Source organism: Astatotilapia calliptera, chromosome 9 (genome assembly GCF_964374335.1).
Source record: "Astatotilapia calliptera chromosome 9, fAstCal68.1, whole genome shotgun sequence".
Classification (NCBI taxonomy): domain Eukaryota; kingdom Metazoa; phylum Chordata; class Actinopteri; order Cichliformes; family Cichlidae; genus Astatotilapia; species Astatotilapia calliptera.
This window is the reverse complement of record NC_137430.1, coordinates 695,001-717,028: the sequence shown is the minus strand read 5'-3', so window position 1 is coordinate 717,028 and position 22,028 is coordinate 695,001. Positions and strand designations below refer to the sequence as shown.

The window sequence follows — 22,028 nt, the reverse complement described above, 5'->3', positions numbered from 1 at the left end:
TTAGAAAATGTATAAATGATGGTCTGCTCTACTCTAATGTGAGGCTGCGTCTCTGTAACACTGATGGAAGCTCGGATACTACCCCACACACACACACACACACACACACACACACACACACACACACACACACACACACACACACACACACACACACCAAGAACTCCTGTTCAGTCATTACATTTGATGACATCTGTGACACTGACGAGGATCCTTCTGTATGTGACCTGTAGATCAGTGTGATGCTGGGAAACCCTGGGCTTGGCTAGAGGTGAGCTGATCATTACTAAAATAAAAGTAAAAGTCAGACTGTCACATAAAGACTCCCAAACTTTGGAATACAGATGTTCAAAAACTAAACAGATCGTCTGCAGGATCTATGAACAGCACCAACACGCTCCCTTTCCTTCCTCCTTAAATATTTTTATTATTAGTTTGAATTCAGGATTAACAGTTTGGACAAACACTCATCAGACCCGATGATATAAGCTGTGAGACGGTCAGCGGGGCTATGAAGGCTGTGTGTGGGGAGGCGGTCACATCACATCGTGCAAGGAAGCGACAGCTTAGACAACATCAGAGCACTTTTGCAAACAGGCCCCATCTCGACAGATGTAGCCGGGACCCCCCTCCACGTGACTCCTGCTGGTGCTTCCTGTGCTGGTGCTTCATGTCAGTGAGACGGCTCCTCAGAGAGCCTTGTCCTGTGCTCGCCTGTGTTCCAGCTGGTGACAGGAGGTCTTGTGGTCTGGACTTCTGTTGCCTTCTTGTCTCCGGGGTGGTGGAGCTGCAGTTTGTCTGCAGGGTGAACAGCTGATGATATTGCTCAGTTATTTCTTTGAAATTTGTGCACCCATTCCTCACCCCCCACAAATAGATCTACTGTATTGGGGCTGAGTCACGACGTGGTTCATAATTAGCATTATGGTAAAGAGCAAATCCCACAGAGCCCTTGTTCATCATGGTTGCCAGACTCACAGAATTAAAAGAAATGTGCACGTTTCACAAGCTGCAGCATGAATGTGATGCAGTGTTGATGCTGAAATGCTATATTGTGCAGCCCTATATAAAAATGAGAGGGTCCACCAAGCATGGCAACAAGAACAGTCTCATCCTGTGTAGCTGTTGAAGTCGTGGTTAGCAGACTGTTGATCACAGGCTCCACCTTTTCCTTCTGAAAAGTGTGAGGCGAGCAGCTGACCGGCTGCTGGCTCTCTAACCTTCAGCACCTTTAGCATAGGCTGCTCAATATTTATGAGCGCAGGGCCTCAGACAGACGTACGACCTATTGATTCTCTGTTTAATCATGCAGACTGTGGGAACAAGAAGCTGGCTCAGCTTTATGTTGCCTTCTCTGATATGATAGCTGGGTGCTGTGGTTGTTGCAGGTTGTGTTTAAAAATGCATCGTTTGCATAAGGAAGTGTCTGCCTCCAGTGTGATGGAGCACAGGCTGTAGGGATCTGCTAATGCCTCGGCTCCCACCATGCTTTCCAAAAATGGGGCTTGATCTGCAGTTAGTGTCACAGACAGAGAGCTGCATCTGTTATAGTGTTTGAATAGCCCAGTGCTCAGCTTTGTGTTCCACATAAACAATAGAGCCATCCACAGAGCAGGTTTCTCATCTGCTTTGTAAAAGGGGGCAGATCCCGGGGCCCCTTTCCCAGCATGCATGCATCCACACATTCAGTCATACAGAGATCACAGCTGGCGTGGACAAAGGGCTGGACATAAAGGAGCTGACCGGGTGGATGTGGCAGTGGGCAGGGCCGTGACCTTTGGAAATAACTGTGGGAGCTGAGAGGTACCTCTGAGGAAGGGGAATGAAATGAAGATGGGGGTAGGGCAACATGTAGGGTGTGTCTGTGATCAAAACAAAGCAAGAGCTTGTGTGTTCAATCGAGTGTGAGCTCCACGTAATGACCGATTGACCTAAGAAGAGAAACGACACCTCCTGCCTGCACACGTACTGATTTAAAGTATTATAACGTTGATCATTTGTACATGCTAGCAGAGATCACAGGCTGCACCCAGCTGACCAGGTGTTGACTAAGGCTCAGACACCAACATGGACAGCTGGAGACCCCGCCTGAGTGCACACATAGGTGCATTGTAATGGAAATCCTCTGCTGACGAGTCCACGAGGCTCTATCAGAGCTGAACGTCACGTCCAAAATATCATATCTGCTTAATGAGTAACTTGATATCAACTACTGTTGAGACTCAAGTGTTATGTGATGTAGTGACTCCAAGTTTCAAGGTACATATTAACTTGTATTATACATATTTTGGTTCAGAGGTCGCGACATCTATAGATCAGCACAAACTACTTTGTTGTGTGTCTGACAAACAAAAGCTAAACCAGTTCCACACCACTGAAGCTGCAGCATTTTTACAAACCAGTTCTGCTTCATCCGTTTCGTTCAGCGATCCGCTTTCGCCCTTCTCGTTCTCCGTCGCCGCCATGCTTTTTCCACCATGTGCATATGAAAACACTGCGCATCTGCGTTTTACCCATATTCTATCGCCATATTTCATTTTCTTATCATTGCCCAACATTATACTGGCATTACCGTGAACGGTATGATATGGCCCAGCCCCAGTCAGAGGTCAAGTTTTCTGCAACATTTTTGAATTCAATGAATCAAGAAGGTCACCTCGGATCTTCACGTTGATATCGTAGGTCCATCTGCTAAAACTCCTGGATTAGTTAGGATCCCGGCCTGCTTGCTCTACGCGGCGCCTTCCCATCATGACACCACGCTGGAATCCACTGGTGTTTGTAGAGGCGTCTGCATGCCCAGGTGCTGGATGTTATACACCTGTGGCCATGGAAGTGACGGGAAAAACTGGATCCAGTCATTTGGTTGGGTTAGTGAATACTTTTGGTAATACAGGGTAGAAAGCAATACTGTGTTCAGCCACGCCCCAGGCCTAACGCCGTCAACCTGACTCAGCATCTGCCCGGCACGCACCAAGGATCACGCCCAGCCTTCATCCAGCTGTGCCCTCTTCTCCTCAACCAACTCAACCTTTGAATCTATTATTGTACGATCTACAATATAAAGGAGGCGACTGTTGTGATTTGGCGCTGTATAAATAAAATTGAATTGAACCACTTTAATATTTAGACTGTTACTCTGTCAGCCACTGGGCCTGTTCCAGTCAACCCACTGCTTCCAGACTGGGAGTCCATGTGAGGACAGATTACCCAATAGGTTTGGTATCCTGGTCACTGCTTTCAGATCTTTTCAATCATACTTACCTGTACATGCCCTTATCGTATGTGCAGTCCCTCACATGTGTCTTTGCACATGTTACACTGAGTGATGTACTGAACAGTTGTAAAGAGATTTCCTGTCATTGCTCTGCACTGCATCTCCTCATCCTGAGTCCCAGCAAACTTGAGGTTCTTGTGTTTGGAGCTGAGCGCTTCATTAAAGAGGCTGGTCGTTACATCGGCCCTCCCACCACGTGCTAAGAATCTTTTTGTTATATTTGATCAAAAACTGAGCTTGGAATAGTTCAAAGGTCATCTGTGGCTCCTGGACTACTTCCTGTCATTTACTTAGGAGGTTAAAAGTAAAGATGGCACCATACCACTTTTTTATGTCCAACGCTGATATCATAAGGTTGGATATCTGCCCACAGCGGTATGAATCCGATACAGTCTATTTTATAATCGATACAACTGTTTGAATGTTTCGCTGCATTTTGTAACATTGTAACACTAAAGCTGTTCTGTCACACCTGTATGCCTAAAACACACTGCAGTGCAGTGATGCTAATCTTTGCATTGAAACTTTTAGCAGAACTTTAAATCGAAGTATTTAAAGTAATATTTAAAAATACATTTAAAATGCAGAAAAGTGCAATATCAGCACAAACTAATGTTTATAGTCAACAGCTGAAAAGAAACAAACAGGTTGCAGAGTGGAGCCTTTTATACTTACAGCTGAGTATAAACAGACATCCAGAGTAGAAAGCAGTGAAATGCAAACATGACACTCAGTGTGAGCTCTTTCTATCACCTTTAACCTCAGACTGAACCAGGAAATAACTGCCAGAACATTCACCTTCTTTTGTTTCATTTTTTGTAAATAGATCACTTTTACATTTCCATATATGACATTTAATTTGTATCATATTTGCTTATCTGTTTTCTTTTACTTGGTTTAAATGTGTTGTGCAGTTTATTTCGGTTTGTCAGGTTCACACTGATGGTGTTACAGTCCCAAAAACACTGTACGTGTCAAATATGATACATATGATCTGAAGAAGTGTTCTCATAGTTTGTTTTTTTGAGCCACGAAACTGTTTATCCTGTAACAGTTTTTCACAGTAAAGCTTGAGCCTCGAAGCAACGACAGCGACCGACGCATGAAACGATACATTTTTAGACACAAGTTGTAACGGCGCCGTTTCCTTTGTGAGTATTTATTACACAGCGTGCTGCGGGGAAAAGCGTCTAACGTTTGAGTCTGAGGTTTATTTTTTAGCACCTGGCGGCTCTTTTTTAATTCTCATCCGTCAATACTCTGCATACTTTTTCATGTGATTCAGTTTATTTTGAAAGGTCTCAACAGGATCTTGAGCTTTATTGTGAAAGGTTTACGTGGAACATAAACGAGCGGACACGCGATGGTGTTACCGTCGTTGTTGCTAACGACAACGCATAAAAACAGGCGCTTGTCCGTCTGTAGTGTGGTTGTATTAAATATAAGAGAAAGAGAGAACTTTAAGACATTAATACAGCCACTACAGTGACATCAGAACCATGAAAAATATTGCCGTAAACAGTTTATTTTGCGACACCACGAAACAAACGACAGTGTAAAATGAAACGATAGATGTTTTTACATCATCATCCGATATATATGGTTATATCGAACAGCCCTACTGCAGGTTGTTTCAGGTTTTCCTCAGGTTACCACTTGAACCGTCTGTTATGCTATATTAATGTATTCACTTTAATATTTGGTGCAGCTGTGCACAGCTATTAGCTGAAGAAATCAGATGGATGGTAATGTCCCTGCTGAAAGGACCTCCCAGCGGGGTTTGGGAAAGAAGGAGAACATGGAAAACTGTAAACGGGCTTTGGTGACAAATGTTCCCAAAGTGAGATGGTTTCTGTGGAAAACGCAAACAGCTGGACATGCACACACTTATTATTTTCATGAAGGTGCTGGCGCTGATACTTTGTGCTTATTACTGCTGTTTTTAAAGACTTTAACTTCAGTGTAGTTGGATTTACCACACACACACACACACACACACACACACACACACACAGACGAGAGCAGAGATGTGGCTGTAAATAAAAGCCAGCTGACAGCAGAGTGACTCACACAGCTCGTCTGTCCCTGCAGACACACACTCTGTTACTCAGGTGTGTCTCACACGTCTAGACAAAACAACGGAAATGTTGCTGCGCCACATACCCGGAGACTTCTGCTTAAAAACCAGAGTGGAAACAGAAAGCGTGGCTTGCAGACACAGACGCAGATTAAAGTGAACCTCTGTGCTTTGTGTTGTTTGTGTTGTTGGGAGGCCACATTCCTATTGGTCTGTTTGTATGAGCGGGTTCATATCAGGTCAAAAATCACAGCTTTGTTTGAGATGCAGTGAGGCAATAAAAGAAACAGTCATAGTCTGGAATTGTGAGGATTTACATGAGAGGACATAAAGAAATCTCTGTAGCAGGTTTAAAGTTTGTTTTCACCACAAATAAAACAAAAGCAGTGGTGTGTGGAACAACTACACCATCAATGAATGAATGAGACCAGTGACTAAAAATACCTCAGTAATCACTTCTTGTATGACTTTATTCGTTTTCCGTATCGTGGTGTGTTACAGTATGAATGATGCACACCGTTGGAACATTTATAACAACCACTTCAGTAAATGTTCATGTACACACACACACACACACACACACACACACACACACACACACACACACACAGTGTGAGCTGGTGTTTAAATGGTGTTTAAAACCAAAACAACAACAAAACAAATGTTTGGGTGCATCTGGGACTGTTGTCCTAGTGGGAAGAATCAGGAAGGAAGGAGGGAATATTTGGAAAGAAAACACCAAGCAGAGCTGTGTGAGACGCATTGATCGCTCCTGGTGAAGAAGGCAGCTGTCACTGACTGTACAATAATCATTTGTAGTTTCTGTGAAGTCGTTTGTGTCTGTGTGCGACGTACCACACTACGTAAGCATGTAAAATGAAACCAGCATTCCTGTCTGCGGCTCAGGAGCCAGGTGAAGGTGAAGCCTGAGTTGGTCCTGATGTGTTTAGTGTGGAAATGTTTGATGGACAGCGCTTCATTCTAGGAGCAGGTGCTTAACTGAGCGAGGCGTGCTGTGTAAGATCGTGTAGAAAAACCTGTTCATGAGTGGCTGTCAGTGTTATGGCACGTGTCTGTGGTGTGTGTGTGGAAAAGACTTCTGTCTGTGGGAGCTGCTGGTGAAGATGCTGCTCGACTTAAATGACCTGCCTCAGTGGGTCCACAGGGAACTACAATGGACCAAGGAATCCACACCTTGCTTGCCATGATAATCTCCCACACTCGTTTCCCCCTGAAAGCAGCCACTGATTAAAACCTGCTGTTTGGACCATACAGATTTGTTATTCTGCCATGTTGCTAGGCTACGGAGTGCTCTGTGAGTGTGTCGACAAGGAAAGTTCGAACGTTTATGTCGTCCTCAGTCTTGCACTTAATTAACCCTTCATTCAGTGAGCTGTCAGTTACAGTAAACCAACAGCAGAGATCATTAAAACTGGAGGGGTGTGTGTGTGTGTGTGTGTGTGTGTGTGTGTGTGTGTGTGTGTGTGTGTGTGTGTGTGTGTGTGTGTGCGCGTGCGTGCGTGTGTGTGTGTGTGTTCGTCACATCCCAGAAGAGTTTAGGTCTCTGCGTCAGATCACTGCTGGTTCCCATAACTCCCATTCCTTAGAAATGTTGGTTTCTGTAGAAGTGCCCACACTGACATATCGTCACTTCTGTAGACGTGGAGGAAGTTCTCCATCACAAATTAGCCAATATGGGAGTTTCAGAGTGAATTATGCAGTGTCAGCATTCGTCACCATTGATGGCATTGCTGCTTCAGGTTTTCCTGATCATGTGTCACGAGTTACTCGTTGCAGGTGTTGTGCTATCAGCATTTGTCAGCCTACTGAGACCCACTTGGGCCATAATACCAGCAAATGACCATCCTCAGCCGTGCATATGTTCCAGCACTGATATTAATATTGGTTAGCTCTGATGAGTAGTGCAACATAAAGCTGAGTGTAAAAGAGCTGAATGAGATACTCATTTAATGACTGCTTCTTAGTCACGGCCCAGTGAAGCTTTCTGAAGCTCAAAAAGCTTCATTACTCACAGCTTATCGACACAGTTGTCTTTGGTGACATCTGGTGGCCAAACGATGAAGCGCAGCCTGAAGCTACAGATGGAAATGAACTGCTTCATTGTGACTGCCCACTCGAGAGCTGAGTTGGCAGCTCCTGTATAATATCATGTGATGACACTATCGGGCTATTGTGGTGCGTTTGTGTCTTTGATGAATAAATGATCCATATGTGGCGTGTTCTCTCTCCGTCTGCGTGCGTTCTCTGGTCTCGTGGTCCAAACACATGCAGATAGGGGGCTTAGGTTAACTGCCCATAGATGTGAGCCTGGTTCTGCCGCACGTTTCTTCCTGTTTAAAGGGAGTTTTTCCTTCCCACTGTCGCCAAAGTGCTCATAGGGGGTCATATGATTGTTCTCTGTATGGTTTATTGTAGGCTCTACTGTACAATATAAAGCAGCTTGAGGCGACTGCTGTTGTGATTTTGTGCTGTATAAATAAAGTTGAAGTGAATTAATCCTCCCCCCTTTTTCCTCTTCCAGGCCTTCAGTGTTACTGTGACCGCTGCAGCACCAACTCCAGCTGCACGACAGACGGTATCTGCTTTGTAGCCATCCAAAAGTCAGGCAGCCGGATGACCATTGAGCAGCGCCAGTGTGTGCACAATCGTGACTTGATCCCACGAGACCGACCCTTCATCTGTGCCCCATCTACCAAAGATGACAGTGGCATTTACCCACTGTGCTGTACCACAGACTACTGCAACAAAGAGCCAGTGACCCCCACTGGTAAGAGGACACCAGCCATATTGCCTCTTCATGCCTTCCTTTAATTATAAAGTACAGCTACTACGCTACTGCAGGTGGAAAAGCTTCTCAGTCGTTAAAACAAAGTGGAGCGAGAGCGTTAGAGTAGGAGGGTCTTTTTCATGAGTGCAGTGGGCACTTAGTGGACTGGTGCTGTACTGGTCTGCTGTGGTGCAGAGGGAGCTGAGGGTGACTGCACTGACATGCAGTTTAGAAAAACTGTTTGCATGTTTTTTTAAATAAATAAAAAAACACAACCCAAGTAAATATAAAATGCAGTTTTCATTAAACGATGACTTATTAAGGTGGAAACGAGCTACGCAAAACTATCACGTGAAAAAGTAATTATGCCCTAAACCAAAGAACTGCTTCAAGAACTGCACTCGTGTGTTTGTGATAGCTGGGAGTGAGGCCCACTCGTCTTTTCAGAATCGTTTTACATCAGCCTCATTGGAGGACTTTAGAGCACGACTGGCCTTTCATTGGCTCAAGTCTGGACTTTCCCAAAAATAAGTGTTGTAGTGATGTAGTGCGAGGTGGACTCGGATGGGTTTCAGGTGCATTACCCAGCTAAGCTTGAACAAACTGAGGCTGAACATAGTATTTCATAGTACTTCTACTTTTGTACTTTTGTGTTAGAGGTGAGAATTCCTGTTTTTCTAATGATGACATTTCGTTCGTCCTCCTCGCTAAATCCAAACAGCAGCGACTCTCATTCCCTCGCTGGTCTAAAACGCCGCTGTTGTCTGGTAGCAGACGAACACGCTCGGCGCAGTGCACCAGGTAGATCGTTAGATAGATGGGGGGGATTAATGATGCGTTCGCGGGGTCACATCTGCTGGTGAAGCTGCTGTGAAGTGCACGGTTGTGATGGTTTTTACCATCATGATGACGTCAGTATGGGCGCTGCTGGTGAAGAGAAGGTGTAACCAGCTGATTGAGTACACAAACCTAAGCTACACGTAGCTGCACACCAGGTTCAAAAAGCCCGATCCAGTGGGGATGTGTTTCTACCGCACTGCATGACTGAGGTCCTGAATCCACGTAAACCTGTGTCGTGCACTCTGAGATCCACAGAACGAGAACTTGAGGCTCGTCGTCACATTAACCTTTATGCTTCCAGGCTGCAGTCAGGCCAGCGCAGGTCCAGGCTTTGGGTCAGCAGGTATTCTGACCAACACTCTTTGTGTCTTGCAGGCCCCACAGCGACCCCTTCTCCTCTGGGGCCAGTGGCCCTCGCTGCTGTCATTGCTGGCCCTGTATGTGTGCTCTGCTTGCTGCTGGTTTTGGCGTTCTACGTTTGCCACAGCCACAGAGGCCTGGGCGCCGGGGGAGCCGGGGCCCACCACCACCATCGGGTGCCTAATGAGGAAGACCCCTCCATGGACCACCCTTTCATCACTGTGGGAACAACACTGAAGGACCTAATCTATGACATGACCACTTCAGGCTCTGGATCAGGTAAAACGCTACATCTCAGGGTCTGATTTGTGCAGTGATCAGCTGAAGGAGGATTTAGACATTTCAAAGGTATATAAAGGTAAAACAGCAGCATGGATTCATAGAAGAGTCCAGGGGCCAAACAGACACTTGACTGAAACAGAACTGTGACAGAGGTCTCGGACTGAGCAGCTAGAAGCGTACATGTAACAGGGGCAGGACAACATCTGCTCAGAGATGCTTCCAGGCTTTTTGATGACAGCAGAGGAGATGCTTCACAGTGCTGAACGTGGCCCTGTCTTTGTTTACCTGCTCCAATTCAAAAAGTCAGACTTGCTAATAGGGCTGGGCCATATTATACCGTTCACGGTAATACCGTTATAATGTTAGGCAACGATAGGAAAATGAAATATCGCGATAGAATATGAGTAAAACGCGCATGCGCAGCGCCTTTGTTTTCATACGCACATGGCCGATTGTTGAGTGAAACAGATGAACCAGAATTGGTTTGTAAAAATGGTGCAACTTCCGTGATGTGGAACTGGTTTGGTGTTTGTCCGTCAGATACACAACAAAGCACATTTTTTTGCAGAACATGCAAGCGGCCGTTGTTATTGTCGTATTTGTCGGACTAAGATGCTCTTAAATCTGGGAGTAATCTGGGTCCTAAACTCCGTATGTTTCAGGTCAAACAACACTGCAGCATCACTGAGAGTTAAAACCTGTCTAAATTCTTTCATCTTTAATAAAACGATCAGCATTGCTGCTTTACCAGGTGTAACTATGAAGTTTAACTTCCATATATCCATGAAAAAAAATGTATTACATTTAACGGAGTTAGAAGTTAGCAGGAAGCTAGCGGAAGTTAGCTCGCTAGTTTCGCTAGTTACCTAAGCATGATATAGCATGTTCTGACTGAGAGATTTCTGAAAAAAATCAAACGTACAGCTCTGCTATCACTTCCAACATAAATGAAGACAGGAAACTAAACAGCAGTGACGTTTGTAGGGTTACTGAAGTTGGGCTAGCTGGTATATAATGATGTGCTACCTGATCGCTAGCGACACAGCTATGTTAGCATAACATAAACAGTGAAGCTGGAGGACGAACACTAACACTTTTCCACTTATAAAAGTTAACGTGAAGGTAGAGCAGGGCGATATGGCCAAAAATATTTATCACGATATATATTTGAAAATTTGCGATAACGATATAACCGACGATATAATTGATGCGAGACAAAATACAACTCCACAACATTACTAGCGCAAAAAGACAACCTTCCATTTATTTTCACTTAAACAAGAAGCTGTTTTTTATGTACATTAAAGCTTTATAAAAATGTAACAGTGCAAATGCAAATTCCTTGCTGAAAGTTTAACCAAAAGGCATTTCATGTAGAAATGGGCTGACATATCCTGAGCATAACCATGTATAATATCCACTGAAGTTAAAAAGAGGTGCTTTGCAACATTAAACTGCAGTGTGCAGTACGCATTTTTCGGACCATAAGGTGCACGGGATTATAAGGCACATTAAGCGAAACAAAGCAGTCAGATAAATCAAACTTTATTAAACTCATTCTTCTTGCTTCTTCCACTTCTGTACCATTGATTCATTAATGTTGAATTCTCTGGCAGCTGCTCTATTCCCATGTTGTTGCAGTATATTAATGACTAACCTCGTATTGTGGATGGATTATCTCAGTTGTTCTCCTGACTGAAGTTTGGTCCGTTTACAGCATCCTGCCATGCGATTGCATTTGTCTCTAACCATGAGGAACCTTCACGTTAACTTTTATAAGTGGAAAAGTGTTAGTGTTCGTCCTCCAGCTTCACTGTTTATGTTATGCTAACATAGCTGTGTCGCTAGCGATCAGGTAGCACATCATTATATACCAGCTAGCCCAACTTCAGTAACCCTACAAACGTCACTGCTGTTTAGTTTCCTGTCTTCATTTATGTTGGAAGTGATAGCAGAGCTGTACGTTTGATTTTTTTCAGAAATCTCTCAGTCAGAACATGCTATATCATGCTTAGGTAACTAGCGAAACTAGCGAGCTAACTTCCGCTAGCTTCCTGCTAACTTCTAACTCCGTTAAATGTAATAACTTTTGTTTTCATGGATGCCTGGAAGTTAAACTTTATAGTTACACCTGGTAAAGCAGCAATGCTGATCGTTTTATTAAAGATGAAAGAATTTAGACAGTTTTTAACTCTCAGTGATGCTGCAGTGTTGTTTGACCTGAAACATACGGAGTTTAGGACCCAGATTACTCCCAGATTTAAGAGCATCTTAGTCCGACAAATACGACAATAACAACGGCCGCTTGCATGTTCTGCAAAAAAATGTGCTTTGTCGTGTATCTGACGGACAAACACCAAACCAGTTCCACATCACTGAAGTTGCACCATTTTTACAAACCAATTCTGGTTCATCTGTTTCACTCAACAATCGGCCATGTGCGTATGAAAACAAAGGCACTGCGCATGCGCGTTTTACTCATATTCTATCGCGATATTTCATTTTCCTATCGTTGCCTAACATTATACCGGTATTACCGTGAACGGTATAATATGGCCCAGCCCTACGTGAAGGTTCCTGATGGTTAGAAACAAATGCAATCGCATGGCAGGATGCTGTAAACGGACCAAACTTCAGTCAGGAGAACAACTGAGATAATCCATCCACAATACGAGGTTAGTCATTAATATACTGCAACAACATGGGAATAGAGCAGCTGCCAGAGAATTCAACATTAATGAATCAATGGTACAGAAGTGGAGGAAGCAAGAAGAATGAGTTGAATAAAGTTTGTTTGCTTTGTTTCGCTTAATGTGCCTTATAATCCCGTGCACCTTATGGTCCGAAAAATGCGTACTGCACACTGCAGTTTAATGTTGCAAAGCAGCTCTTTTTAACTTCAGTGGATATTATACATGGTTATGCTCAGGATATGTCAGCCCATTTCTACTGGAAATGCCTTTTGGTTAAACTTTCAGCAAGGAATTTGCATTTGCACTGTTACATTTTTATAAAGCTTTAATGTACATAAAAACCAGCTTCTTGTTTAAGTGAAAATAAATGGAAGGTTGTCTTTTTGCGCTAGTAATGTTGTGGAGTTGTATTTTGTCTCGCATCAATTATATCGTCGGTTATATCGTTATCGCAAATTTTCAAATATATATCGTGATAAATATTTTTGGCCATATCGCCCTGCTCTACTTGCTAACATATGCACAGTTTTTGACCAAAATAGGTTGATGAGCATGTTTCATAAATCTGACAGCAAGTGTTTGTTTTTTGCACAGGAAAGAAGTGATGTTAGTAAATGAGGGCCGTCGGGCCAAAGTGGACATGGTTTCTTTCCTTTAAAGCTTTTACCACGGTCAGGGTGCTGGTGATGTGTGCAGCACGACCCGGTTACTCGTCTTTGCACGTGGTGCAGTGAAAGAGTTGGAGGTTGGAAGTGCGTGCATGCTCGGATCAGCTGCAGGAAAGGGAAGCATGTCAGACATTTGAAGTGAATGCAAAAGGTGACTGTAATTATTTCATTGTGCATCAGGAGGTGAAAAACATCACACTTCGTTCACAACTGCTTTGGGAAATGTTGATTAGTCCTAAAATGTTTCAAATGTTCCTTATTTATTCATAACCTCAAACTATCAGACTGGAGCTCGATGCTGGAACCTTCACAGCAGTCCCAGTTCCTTATGTGTCCCCTGGGAAAGTTCCTGTTCTGGCTTCAACACATCCACACGCTGCATCATTCCTGACAGGCTTTGCATTCATGCACACAATAAAGGTGTAATAGGTGGAATCACCAAAACTAAATTCCCGTGCAAACGCACGCATGAATCCCGCTTCGTCCAGCTGTCGTAGGGCCAGAATGATGACTTACAGGTAGGCAGTGTGTCACAGTGGGTGTGCACGCCCACAGACTGGCTCCAGACAGCTGTTAGGTGACGGCCGTGACCACGGCGCCATCGCGCTGTTTCAAACAGGAAGAAAACAGCTTTAAATGATACGAGATCTGGTCGACTGGATACGTTTTTGTATGCACTGATCCCGTCCTATAAAATGTGTGTTCAACGCTGTCCTGCATGGTAGCCATGAGTGATGACGGCACCTCCAACATGCTGCCGAGCATGTTCTGTGTGAGTCTGCACTTTTTTCCTGTGTCTCGTGAGCAGTTTTCCAAAGCAGTGAGACGATTTTCACACTTGTTCTTGGATCGTAGTTTGATGACTTTCAGTCTTTAACTCTGCTGCCATTAAAAGTCCATACAGTTGGATTAGAGCAGCATTCTGTCACAGGACTGTTTGTGCATACCTCTTCTTCACTGCTTCCTGTCTGTGATCAGAGAGCATGCACAGCTAGTACATCCCACCCATCCATCCACAAAACACCCACAGACTGGTCGGCAAACTCACCCTCTGATGTCACTGAGAGGATGACGAGCTGGTCCAGTGTTCTACCAACAGAACCCTAGAACCCTCGAGTGCCACAGACTTTCCCAGGCAGGCTGAGGACTGCGATCACAAACCCATCCTGGGGGGCTCTGCTCCAGATCGCCACGCAGCATTGCAGAGCTGTGTCAGCATCGGTTTGCACGGGTAAAGACTTGCTGTGGAGCCTGGGTCCAGGGTAGGTCCCAGACGGGGTGCACTGGACCCTCCATCTGTTGTGATTCACAGGAGTTAGACGGCTGATTCAGATGAAACCATCAACTACAGCAGGCTGTTTGTTTAGTTGATGGTTTTGAGAAAGTCTGTGAAATAAGAAATATTGGTTCTCTCCCCCAGTTTAAATCCCAACTCAAAACTCATCTGTTCAATCTGCATATTCACTGTGAATCCACTGTTTGTTCATTTTATCTTGTGCTTTTATTTTATTGTTCTTATTCTGCCATTGTTTTACTAAGTGTTTTATCCTATTGTAAAGTGTCCTTGGGTGACTTGAAAGGCGCTCATAAATAAAATTTATTATTATTATTATTATTATTATTATTATTATTATAAAAGCGGCTGAGGAAGGATCAAAAATCCTGTTTCAGTTGTTTTTATTTATTCATATACGACACAATGAAGTGTGTGTGTGTGTGTGTATAATGTATTATTATAAGGGCAGCCGACAGCGCTGGAAGTCAAGTCGATAAATGGTAAATGTATTTGTACAGCGCTTCACTCGTCCCTAAGGACCCCAAAGCGCCTTACACATGCAGTCATCCACACATTCACACACTGGTGATGAAGCTACATTGTAGCCACAGCTGACAGAGGCGAGGCTGCCGGACACTGGCGCCACCGGGCCCTCTGACCACCACCAGTAGGCAACGGGTGAAGTGTCTTGCCCAAGGACACAACGACCGAGACTGTCGGAGCTGGGGCTCGAACCGGCAACCTTCCAATTACAAGACAAACTCCCAACTCTTGAGCCACGATAAATGAATGAATAAAGTTAAATTAAAGGAAAAACAAGTGGAACGTTAAAGTTCTCAGGGGTGTTGAGGTGGGCGTGGTCCCAGCACGGCAGGAGGATTTGTGGATCAGGAAGTCTCTCTTCATTTAAGGCTCTTAAGTTTATGAGTCATCAGGGGCAAAGCAAAAACATAATCACATAATCAAGTCACCTGGATTTGACCAGATCAAACTCTATGCTAACACTGATTACTGACAACAGTCATGAGGTGGATGTCCAGATGGGGACGCAGACTTCAGTTCTGGATGTGCGTGGCAGGACCATCACTCATATATCCGTCCACTTCCTTTCAGGTCTCCCACTGCTGGTCCAAAGAACAATTGCCAGAACTATCATCCTCCAGGAAAGCATTGGGAAGGGGCGTTTTGGTGAGGTGTGGCGCGGCAAATGGCGCGGCGAGGAGGTGGCTGTCAAGATTTTCTCTTCCCGAGAGGAGCGCTCCTGGTTCCGTGAGGCTGAGATCTACCAGACTGTGATGCTGAGACATGAGAATATCCTGGGCTTCATTGCTGCTGACAACAAAGGTGAGAAACCAGCAGGCAGCGAGTGAATGGTACACAGCACGGGGTCATAGTTCACAGTCAGGAGGACGCAGAGTTTACCACACTGTCTGTCACACACATAAATGTATTCATTCATGTGTCCATTTACCTTTAGTTAAGCAGCTCGACCTGGCCCAGGTAACAGCCAGACAAACATATTAGAAAGTGTATAAAATCCCACATCAAACACACCAAAGTGATCCCTTAAGCAGGTGGTATGCATATACAGTACAATCAGGTCCAAAATTGGTGTTTGTACTTTTGGTGCCCCTGAGCAAGGCACCGTGCCTGCACGCTGCTCCCGGGTGCTGGATTGGTGGCTGCCCACTGCCTCCCTGAGTGGCTTAAATGCAGAAGATTCATTTCCTACAAGTCTAATAAAGTCTACATTGTTATTATTATTGAATATCAGAGCAAGAGGCATTTGTCAGGAAGTGCACCCGTTACCCCTCAGCTGTGGAAGGCTTATGGTCGTCACCCTGCTGAGCGGGCAGGCAGTGCAATAACAGAGTTTAAGGCTACGTTCACACTGCAGGCGAAAGCACATCCAATCCGACTGTTTTGACCCTGTGCGACCCATATCCCATCATGCTATGACAGTGTGAACGGCACAAATCTGACCTGGGTCACTGTCGTATGTGGTCCTGAATCCGATACATATCCGATGTTTCAGAAAGCGACTGCTGTTTGATGATGTCGCATTAAATCCGTCTTTTACGTCACTGACACAAGACGGACGCCAATTATCAGCGCCGGAGAAGACATCGTGAACGCTTCCTGGACATCCGGTGTAGATGTCAGTGAAACTGTTGGGAAGACATTATGAACAAATCTGCAGCTATGCTTTGAAGCAGCGCTCCTCTGAAACAGCAATAAGGATCATTATTAGGCCATAAGCAAAACTGGGAAACGTAAAGTCCGAAGTCTTTACATTAAGGCCATCAGTCAAACACACTGTTGGTCTGGCGTTTGCTGTCACATTTTATTTGTAGTGTGAACAAGCAGACAAAAAAGTCGCATTTGAGCATTAAGACTTGCAGAGTGAACGTAGCTTAAATGTCAGGCTAGTTTGAATTGGTCACGTCTTTATATTGTAAGGTAAAGACCCGACAACTATACAAAGAAAACAGCACAGCTATGAGCAGCACTTTGGTGACAGTGGGGAGGAAAAACTCGCCTTTAACAGGAAGAAACCTCCAGGCTCAGGGAGGGGCGGGGCCATCTGGGGTGAGCGGTTACAGGAAGGACACGCTGAGCCAGACGTTAATAATCACTGATGTTCTTTTTCTTGGTGAATTAATTTTACACTGTAATTGAAATAATTCAGCTGAATTAGAATCTTCTTGCTGTTGATTTCTTTCCTTTATCATCGTTGTGTTCATTGTTTATTCATTTGTCCCTCAGACCCACAGTTTCAGTAACTTGCTACGTGCCTGCACGTCTCTGTCGTGGAAGTTAAGGACGTTAACGAGCACGTCTTCAGGTTTGATGAAGTTAGTGTAACGTTCTCTGCACACGTTCATTCCAGTGAATGCAGACGGGCAGCTTTCACTGGTGTGCAAGAACCTTTAATATTGATTATGAATTTCATAATAATGGTAACACTGGTTCCCCATCAGTGGGGAAAGGTAGCACTGGTCTTTAGTTGTCAGCAATGCTGATCCCCAGCGTTATCACTCATCAGCCGGTGCAGCCCACAGCTGCCCACAGCTGCCCACTCTACAGTGAGCTCTAACTTGAGAGTGAACGCAGATGTTGGCATGTAGAAAGCTGAAGGTCTGATGGATGTAAACCCAGATTTGAATCATTTTCTTTCCACCCTGCACCTCATCCCTGAGTCGGAGACACAAAGGTTAGGGTGTGGTGCGTATCACACACTTCAATCAGCTGCTGGCTGAAACTTCAGCCACTGTGTCAGTACTGAGAGGAGTGTGATAACGATCCATGTTTCTGTGCCCGGCGTGTAGATAATGGAACGTGGACTCAGCTGTGGCTGGTGTCGGACTACCATGAGCACGGATCGCTGTTCGACTACCTGAACCGCTACACGGTCACAGTGGAGGGCATGATCAAACTGTCTCTGTCAACAGCCAGCGGCCTCGCCCACCTTCACATGGAGATCGTTGGCACGCAAGGTGAGAACCTCACGCCTGTATGTATCCAAGGTGAATCGGCGTCTAAATGTTTGAATAGTAAACACAAACGAGCGAGTGTGCCAGCTGTGCTGCTCAGCAGCCTGGAGACATGCTCAGAGGAGGCGTGACAAAAACCTCGTTCAGTAGCTCACATGAGGCGACTGAGGCGTGTTTAAATCAGCCTGAGGAAACATGGAGTCTGTCAGATAGAGGCAGGCATGCTGGAGTATAGACATCAGTCTGAGCCGTCGCACACAAAGCCAGTGCTTATTGGTCAGAAATCACCCTTTGTTTTTGTTTTTTTGCCTGTCCCGTTTGGCTCTTTTGCATCAGAATTATTGTCTAAAGGCACAGCCCCGTCCTCCAGGGTATGAAGCAGGTATGGAGGAGATCAAGACTCCAGACATCCAGAGGCCCCCAGAACACAAGAGACCAAGGAAGACCAACAGAGGGGCAGCCGCGCCACTGTCCCTTTGTTGTCCAATACTGTCCCGACAGACGTGTATGTGACGCAGCTCGCTGCTGTAGTACACTGCTGTGTGTAATGAAAACTGGCTCACTGTCCTATTGGAAGTTTCTGTTCCTCTCATGTCCCCTGAAGTATATCAAGACAGTTCTGCAGAGCACAGTGGGGGCAGCTCTGTCCTTACAGGTCCCAGGCCGGGTAACTAAACATATCTCAGTGTTGTTTGTGTTTTTGTAATTATGGAACAGGGCGATACTGAGAGGACGGCATTCTGCATCGGATATGCAGTGATGCCCACTGTGGGCAGGCCTCTGAGTAAGGAGCCTAAAGGGATTTTAATTATAGCCCACGTTTGATACCAGTCACATGAGGAGGACAAGCTGAAATGTGATTGGCTGCAGCAGAACAATAGGTTTGAACTGAAAGCACTTCATAGCATATTCATAAAAGGCCCAGTACTCACATTTGTCAGAAGCTGCGTTACATGTGCTTCACAAAATATAATACATGCACTAAAATATTATCAAGTTAGGGAGGAAACGATGGAACGAGTATTTATTGTAAGTTCATGTAAGCGTGGGTGTATGTCTTGGTTAGCTGTGGGCGTGTGCTGATTGTAGCTCTGGGTGTGCAGGGAAGCCAGCTATTGCCCACAGAGACCTGAAGTCCAAGAACATCCTGGTGAAGAAGAACGGGACATGCTGCATCGCTGACCTGGGTCTGGCTGTGCGGCACGACTCCGCCACCGACACCATCGACATCGCTCCGAACCACAGAGTCGGGACCAAAAGGTAACCTTTGACCTTTCACTCTACACCTGTAAAACGTTAGTAACGCAAGAAGATGATGGTTGCAAAGTAGTGGTAGTCCTTTCAGTTTTTCTATTCGTGTGTGTTTTTATAAAACCAGTATCTCTTCTTGATCTCCAGCACTGGTGTCATGAAGCTGCTGTTTGTGTCATTCTAGTACATTACTGCCATCTTGTGGCCACTCAAAGCACTGTGGGTAAACACTGTGGGTAGTCACTGTGGGTAACAGTGCACAGTCTCAGTGGGGACTGTATTTGGTTGTGTTTTTGGACCAAGCGTTGCTCACCAGCCCGTCGTATCCGTCCTCAGGTATATGGCTCCAGAGGTTCTGGACGACTCCATAAACATGAAGCATTTTGAGTCTTTCAAACGAGCTGACATCTACGCCATGGGCCTCGTCTTCTGGGAGATTGCCAGTCGCTGCTCCATGGGAGGTGAGGGTCAAATAAAGTTCATTAGGTGGCAGCAATGAACTGACTAGAGCTAGTTTTTGCAGTATTTACAAGCTGTTTTTCTGTCAGGCATTCACGAGGACTACCAGCTGCCCTACTACGACCTGGTCCAGTCAGATCCATCAGTGGAGGAGATGAGAAGGGTGGTTTGTGAGCAGAAGCTTCGGCCCAACATCCCCAACCGCTGGCAGAGCTGTGAGGTAGGACGAGTCTCACTCACTGGTAGTTATCACCCACTCACTTATCCACACCAAGACCAGTGGGCCCAGTTCATCCAGTGTTACCATCCACATAGATGCGAATGTTGTCATCATCCAGTACGACGATGACGTTACCAAGAGTACCTTCATGCAACTACAGTACTGTCAAAAAGTGTTCTTGTGTTTCGCTTGTTTGTCAAAGATACATGTTTAATATTTCAACACAAAGATAATTAAAGTAACGTGAGAGCAGTTTTGAACTGATAAGAGAACAAAGCTATGCTACCTGGCCCTGCAACAGAAGGTTCACGGCTCTGTCAGGTGCAGAAACCAGGCTGTGAATCATTGACTCTGCCTTGACCATCACATGTTTGACGGTTGCTATGATGATCTTTTTATGAAATGCTGTTGAACATGTAATAGTGTGCAAAGCTTCCAACGAGTTCAACTTCCTCTCAGATCTTGGTAGAATATGTTCCCAAATACTGAGGGATCATCCGGTTGTTTTTGGCAAACGTGAGACCAGCCTTGGTGTTGTCTAAGGAGCTCGTCTGGACTTCTTTAAGCTTCTTCAGTTCCCAGATTTAAGCCCTGTGGGAGTGTCCCCCCAAGAGGTCCGTGGGCCCCCTATTGATCCTCTACCTAATCACATGAGACAAGGTGTGAAAACAGGTGTGGGTCACAATCAGCCGTGAGACCTGGCCCCACCCTATCATGTGATTTCCTGAGGTCAGATGGCCCAGGATGTGAGTGGGTGTTAAGGATCTCAAAACTGGATTATAGATGGCAGACAGTTGGTGTGGTAAGCCCCGCCTCTGTTCAAAGATGGTCGCTCACAGTGCTTCTTTCACTCGTCTTTTAAACCAGTTCCTCTTAGAACTGAAGAAGCTTCTCGGATGAAACGTCTTCGAGGAAACAAGTCCAGATGCTTTTCTTTCCGAGCTCGACTACGACGAGCTGGATGACTGACAACCTTCACGCAGGCTTTTGTGTTCTTTTTGGTCGTCAGTGCTTTTGACCTTAGAGCTCTGCCATGTTTTCTCCTTCTTATTGTTCTGGACTGATCTGTATATCAGCTCTGTTCTCCTGTACCTGAGCTTGGGAACAGCTGAATCCGATGAGTGGGATGGGTGAGGGACTGTGTGTGTCGAGGTGAACATATCAGGTGGTGTTTCCAGCAGAGTACATGCAAAGGCAAGCCGTACAGATTAGAAGAGTCTGCTGGGAAGTTTCTGATTTACTGAGGGAAGAAAAAGACATTTCAGAGCGAGACTGGCTCAGACAGCCATAGAAAGCTGTAGCGTTGAGCAAACGAAGAGTAGTTTCAGCTGTGTACGACACGTCGCCATGGCTAACACTGACACAGCTATTCACACCTGTGGGCGACCAGTGTCAGAGTCAGGGGAACTTTATTAATCCCAGAGGGAAGCTGGGGTAACCTAACCCCGCCAGCTCCATGTGTTTGGAGGCCGGATTTGAACGAATACCTTTGGGACATGAAGGTGACAGTGAAGTGCAACCTCTATAGAAGAACAAAAAGCATCATTGGTTTGAACATGGCGCCCTGCAGCAAGTATGCAGACTGCACACTTATGTGTGCGTTGAGTTGATGAGGCTGATTGTGTGCTCTTCCTCCTGCAGGCCTTACGGGTGATGGCAAAGATCATGAGGGAGTGCTGGTACGCCAACGGAGCTGCACGACTCACTGCTCTGCGAATCAAGAAAACGCTGTCTCAGCTCAGCCAACAGGAGGGGATCAAGATGTAGAAACAACTACCACGCCCACACACACACACGCCCACACACGCCCACACACACGCCCACACACACGCACACGCCCACACACACGCACACACGCCCACACACACGCCCACACACACGCCCACACACACACACACGCCCACACACGCACACGCCCTCACACACACACGCCCTCACACACACGCCCTCACACACACACACACACGCCCACACACACACACACGCCCACACACACGCCCACACACGCACACGCCCTCACACACACACACGCCCTCACACACACACACGCCCTCACACACACACCCTCACACCCACACACACACCCACACCCACACACACACACGCCCACACACACGCCCACACACACGCCCCACACACATATGCCCACACACACGCCCACACACACACACACGCCCACACACACACACGCCCACACACGCACACGCCCACACACACGCCCCACACACACACACACGCCCACACACACACACCCACACACACACGCACACGCCCACACACACGCCCTCACACACACACACACGCCCACACACACACACACACACCCACACACACACGCACACG

The 22,028-nt window shown here is 45.8% G+C and overlaps 1 protein-coding gene across 1 annotated transcript in view; it reads left to right on the top strand.

Annotated features, from left to right (window-relative positions):
* The window catches only part of tgfbr1b (transforming growth factor, beta receptor 1 b), a 33,113-nt gene extending 11,380 nt beyond the window's left edge, over nucleotides 1-21,733 (top strand). The window contains exons 2-9 of the mRNA XM_026179524.2: nucleotides 7,897-8,142; nucleotides 9,358-9,621; nucleotides 15,375-15,605; nucleotides 17,591-17,758; nucleotides 18,859-19,015; nucleotides 19,343-19,467; nucleotides 19,555-19,685; nucleotides 21,327-21,733. Coding sequence (XP_026035309.1) covers nucleotides 7,897-8,142; nucleotides 9,358-9,621; nucleotides 15,375-15,605; nucleotides 17,591-17,758; nucleotides 18,859-19,015; nucleotides 19,343-19,467; nucleotides 19,555-19,685; nucleotides 21,327-21,452 — 1,448 coding nt within the window. The 3' untranslated portion in view covers nucleotides 21,453-21,733. The remainder of the gene's footprint in view (nucleotides 1-7,896; nucleotides 8,143-9,357; nucleotides 9,622-15,374; nucleotides 15,606-17,590; nucleotides 17,759-18,858; nucleotides 19,016-19,342; nucleotides 19,468-19,554; nucleotides 19,686-21,326) is intronic.
* Nucleotides 21,734-22,028: the final 295 nt, after the last annotated feature.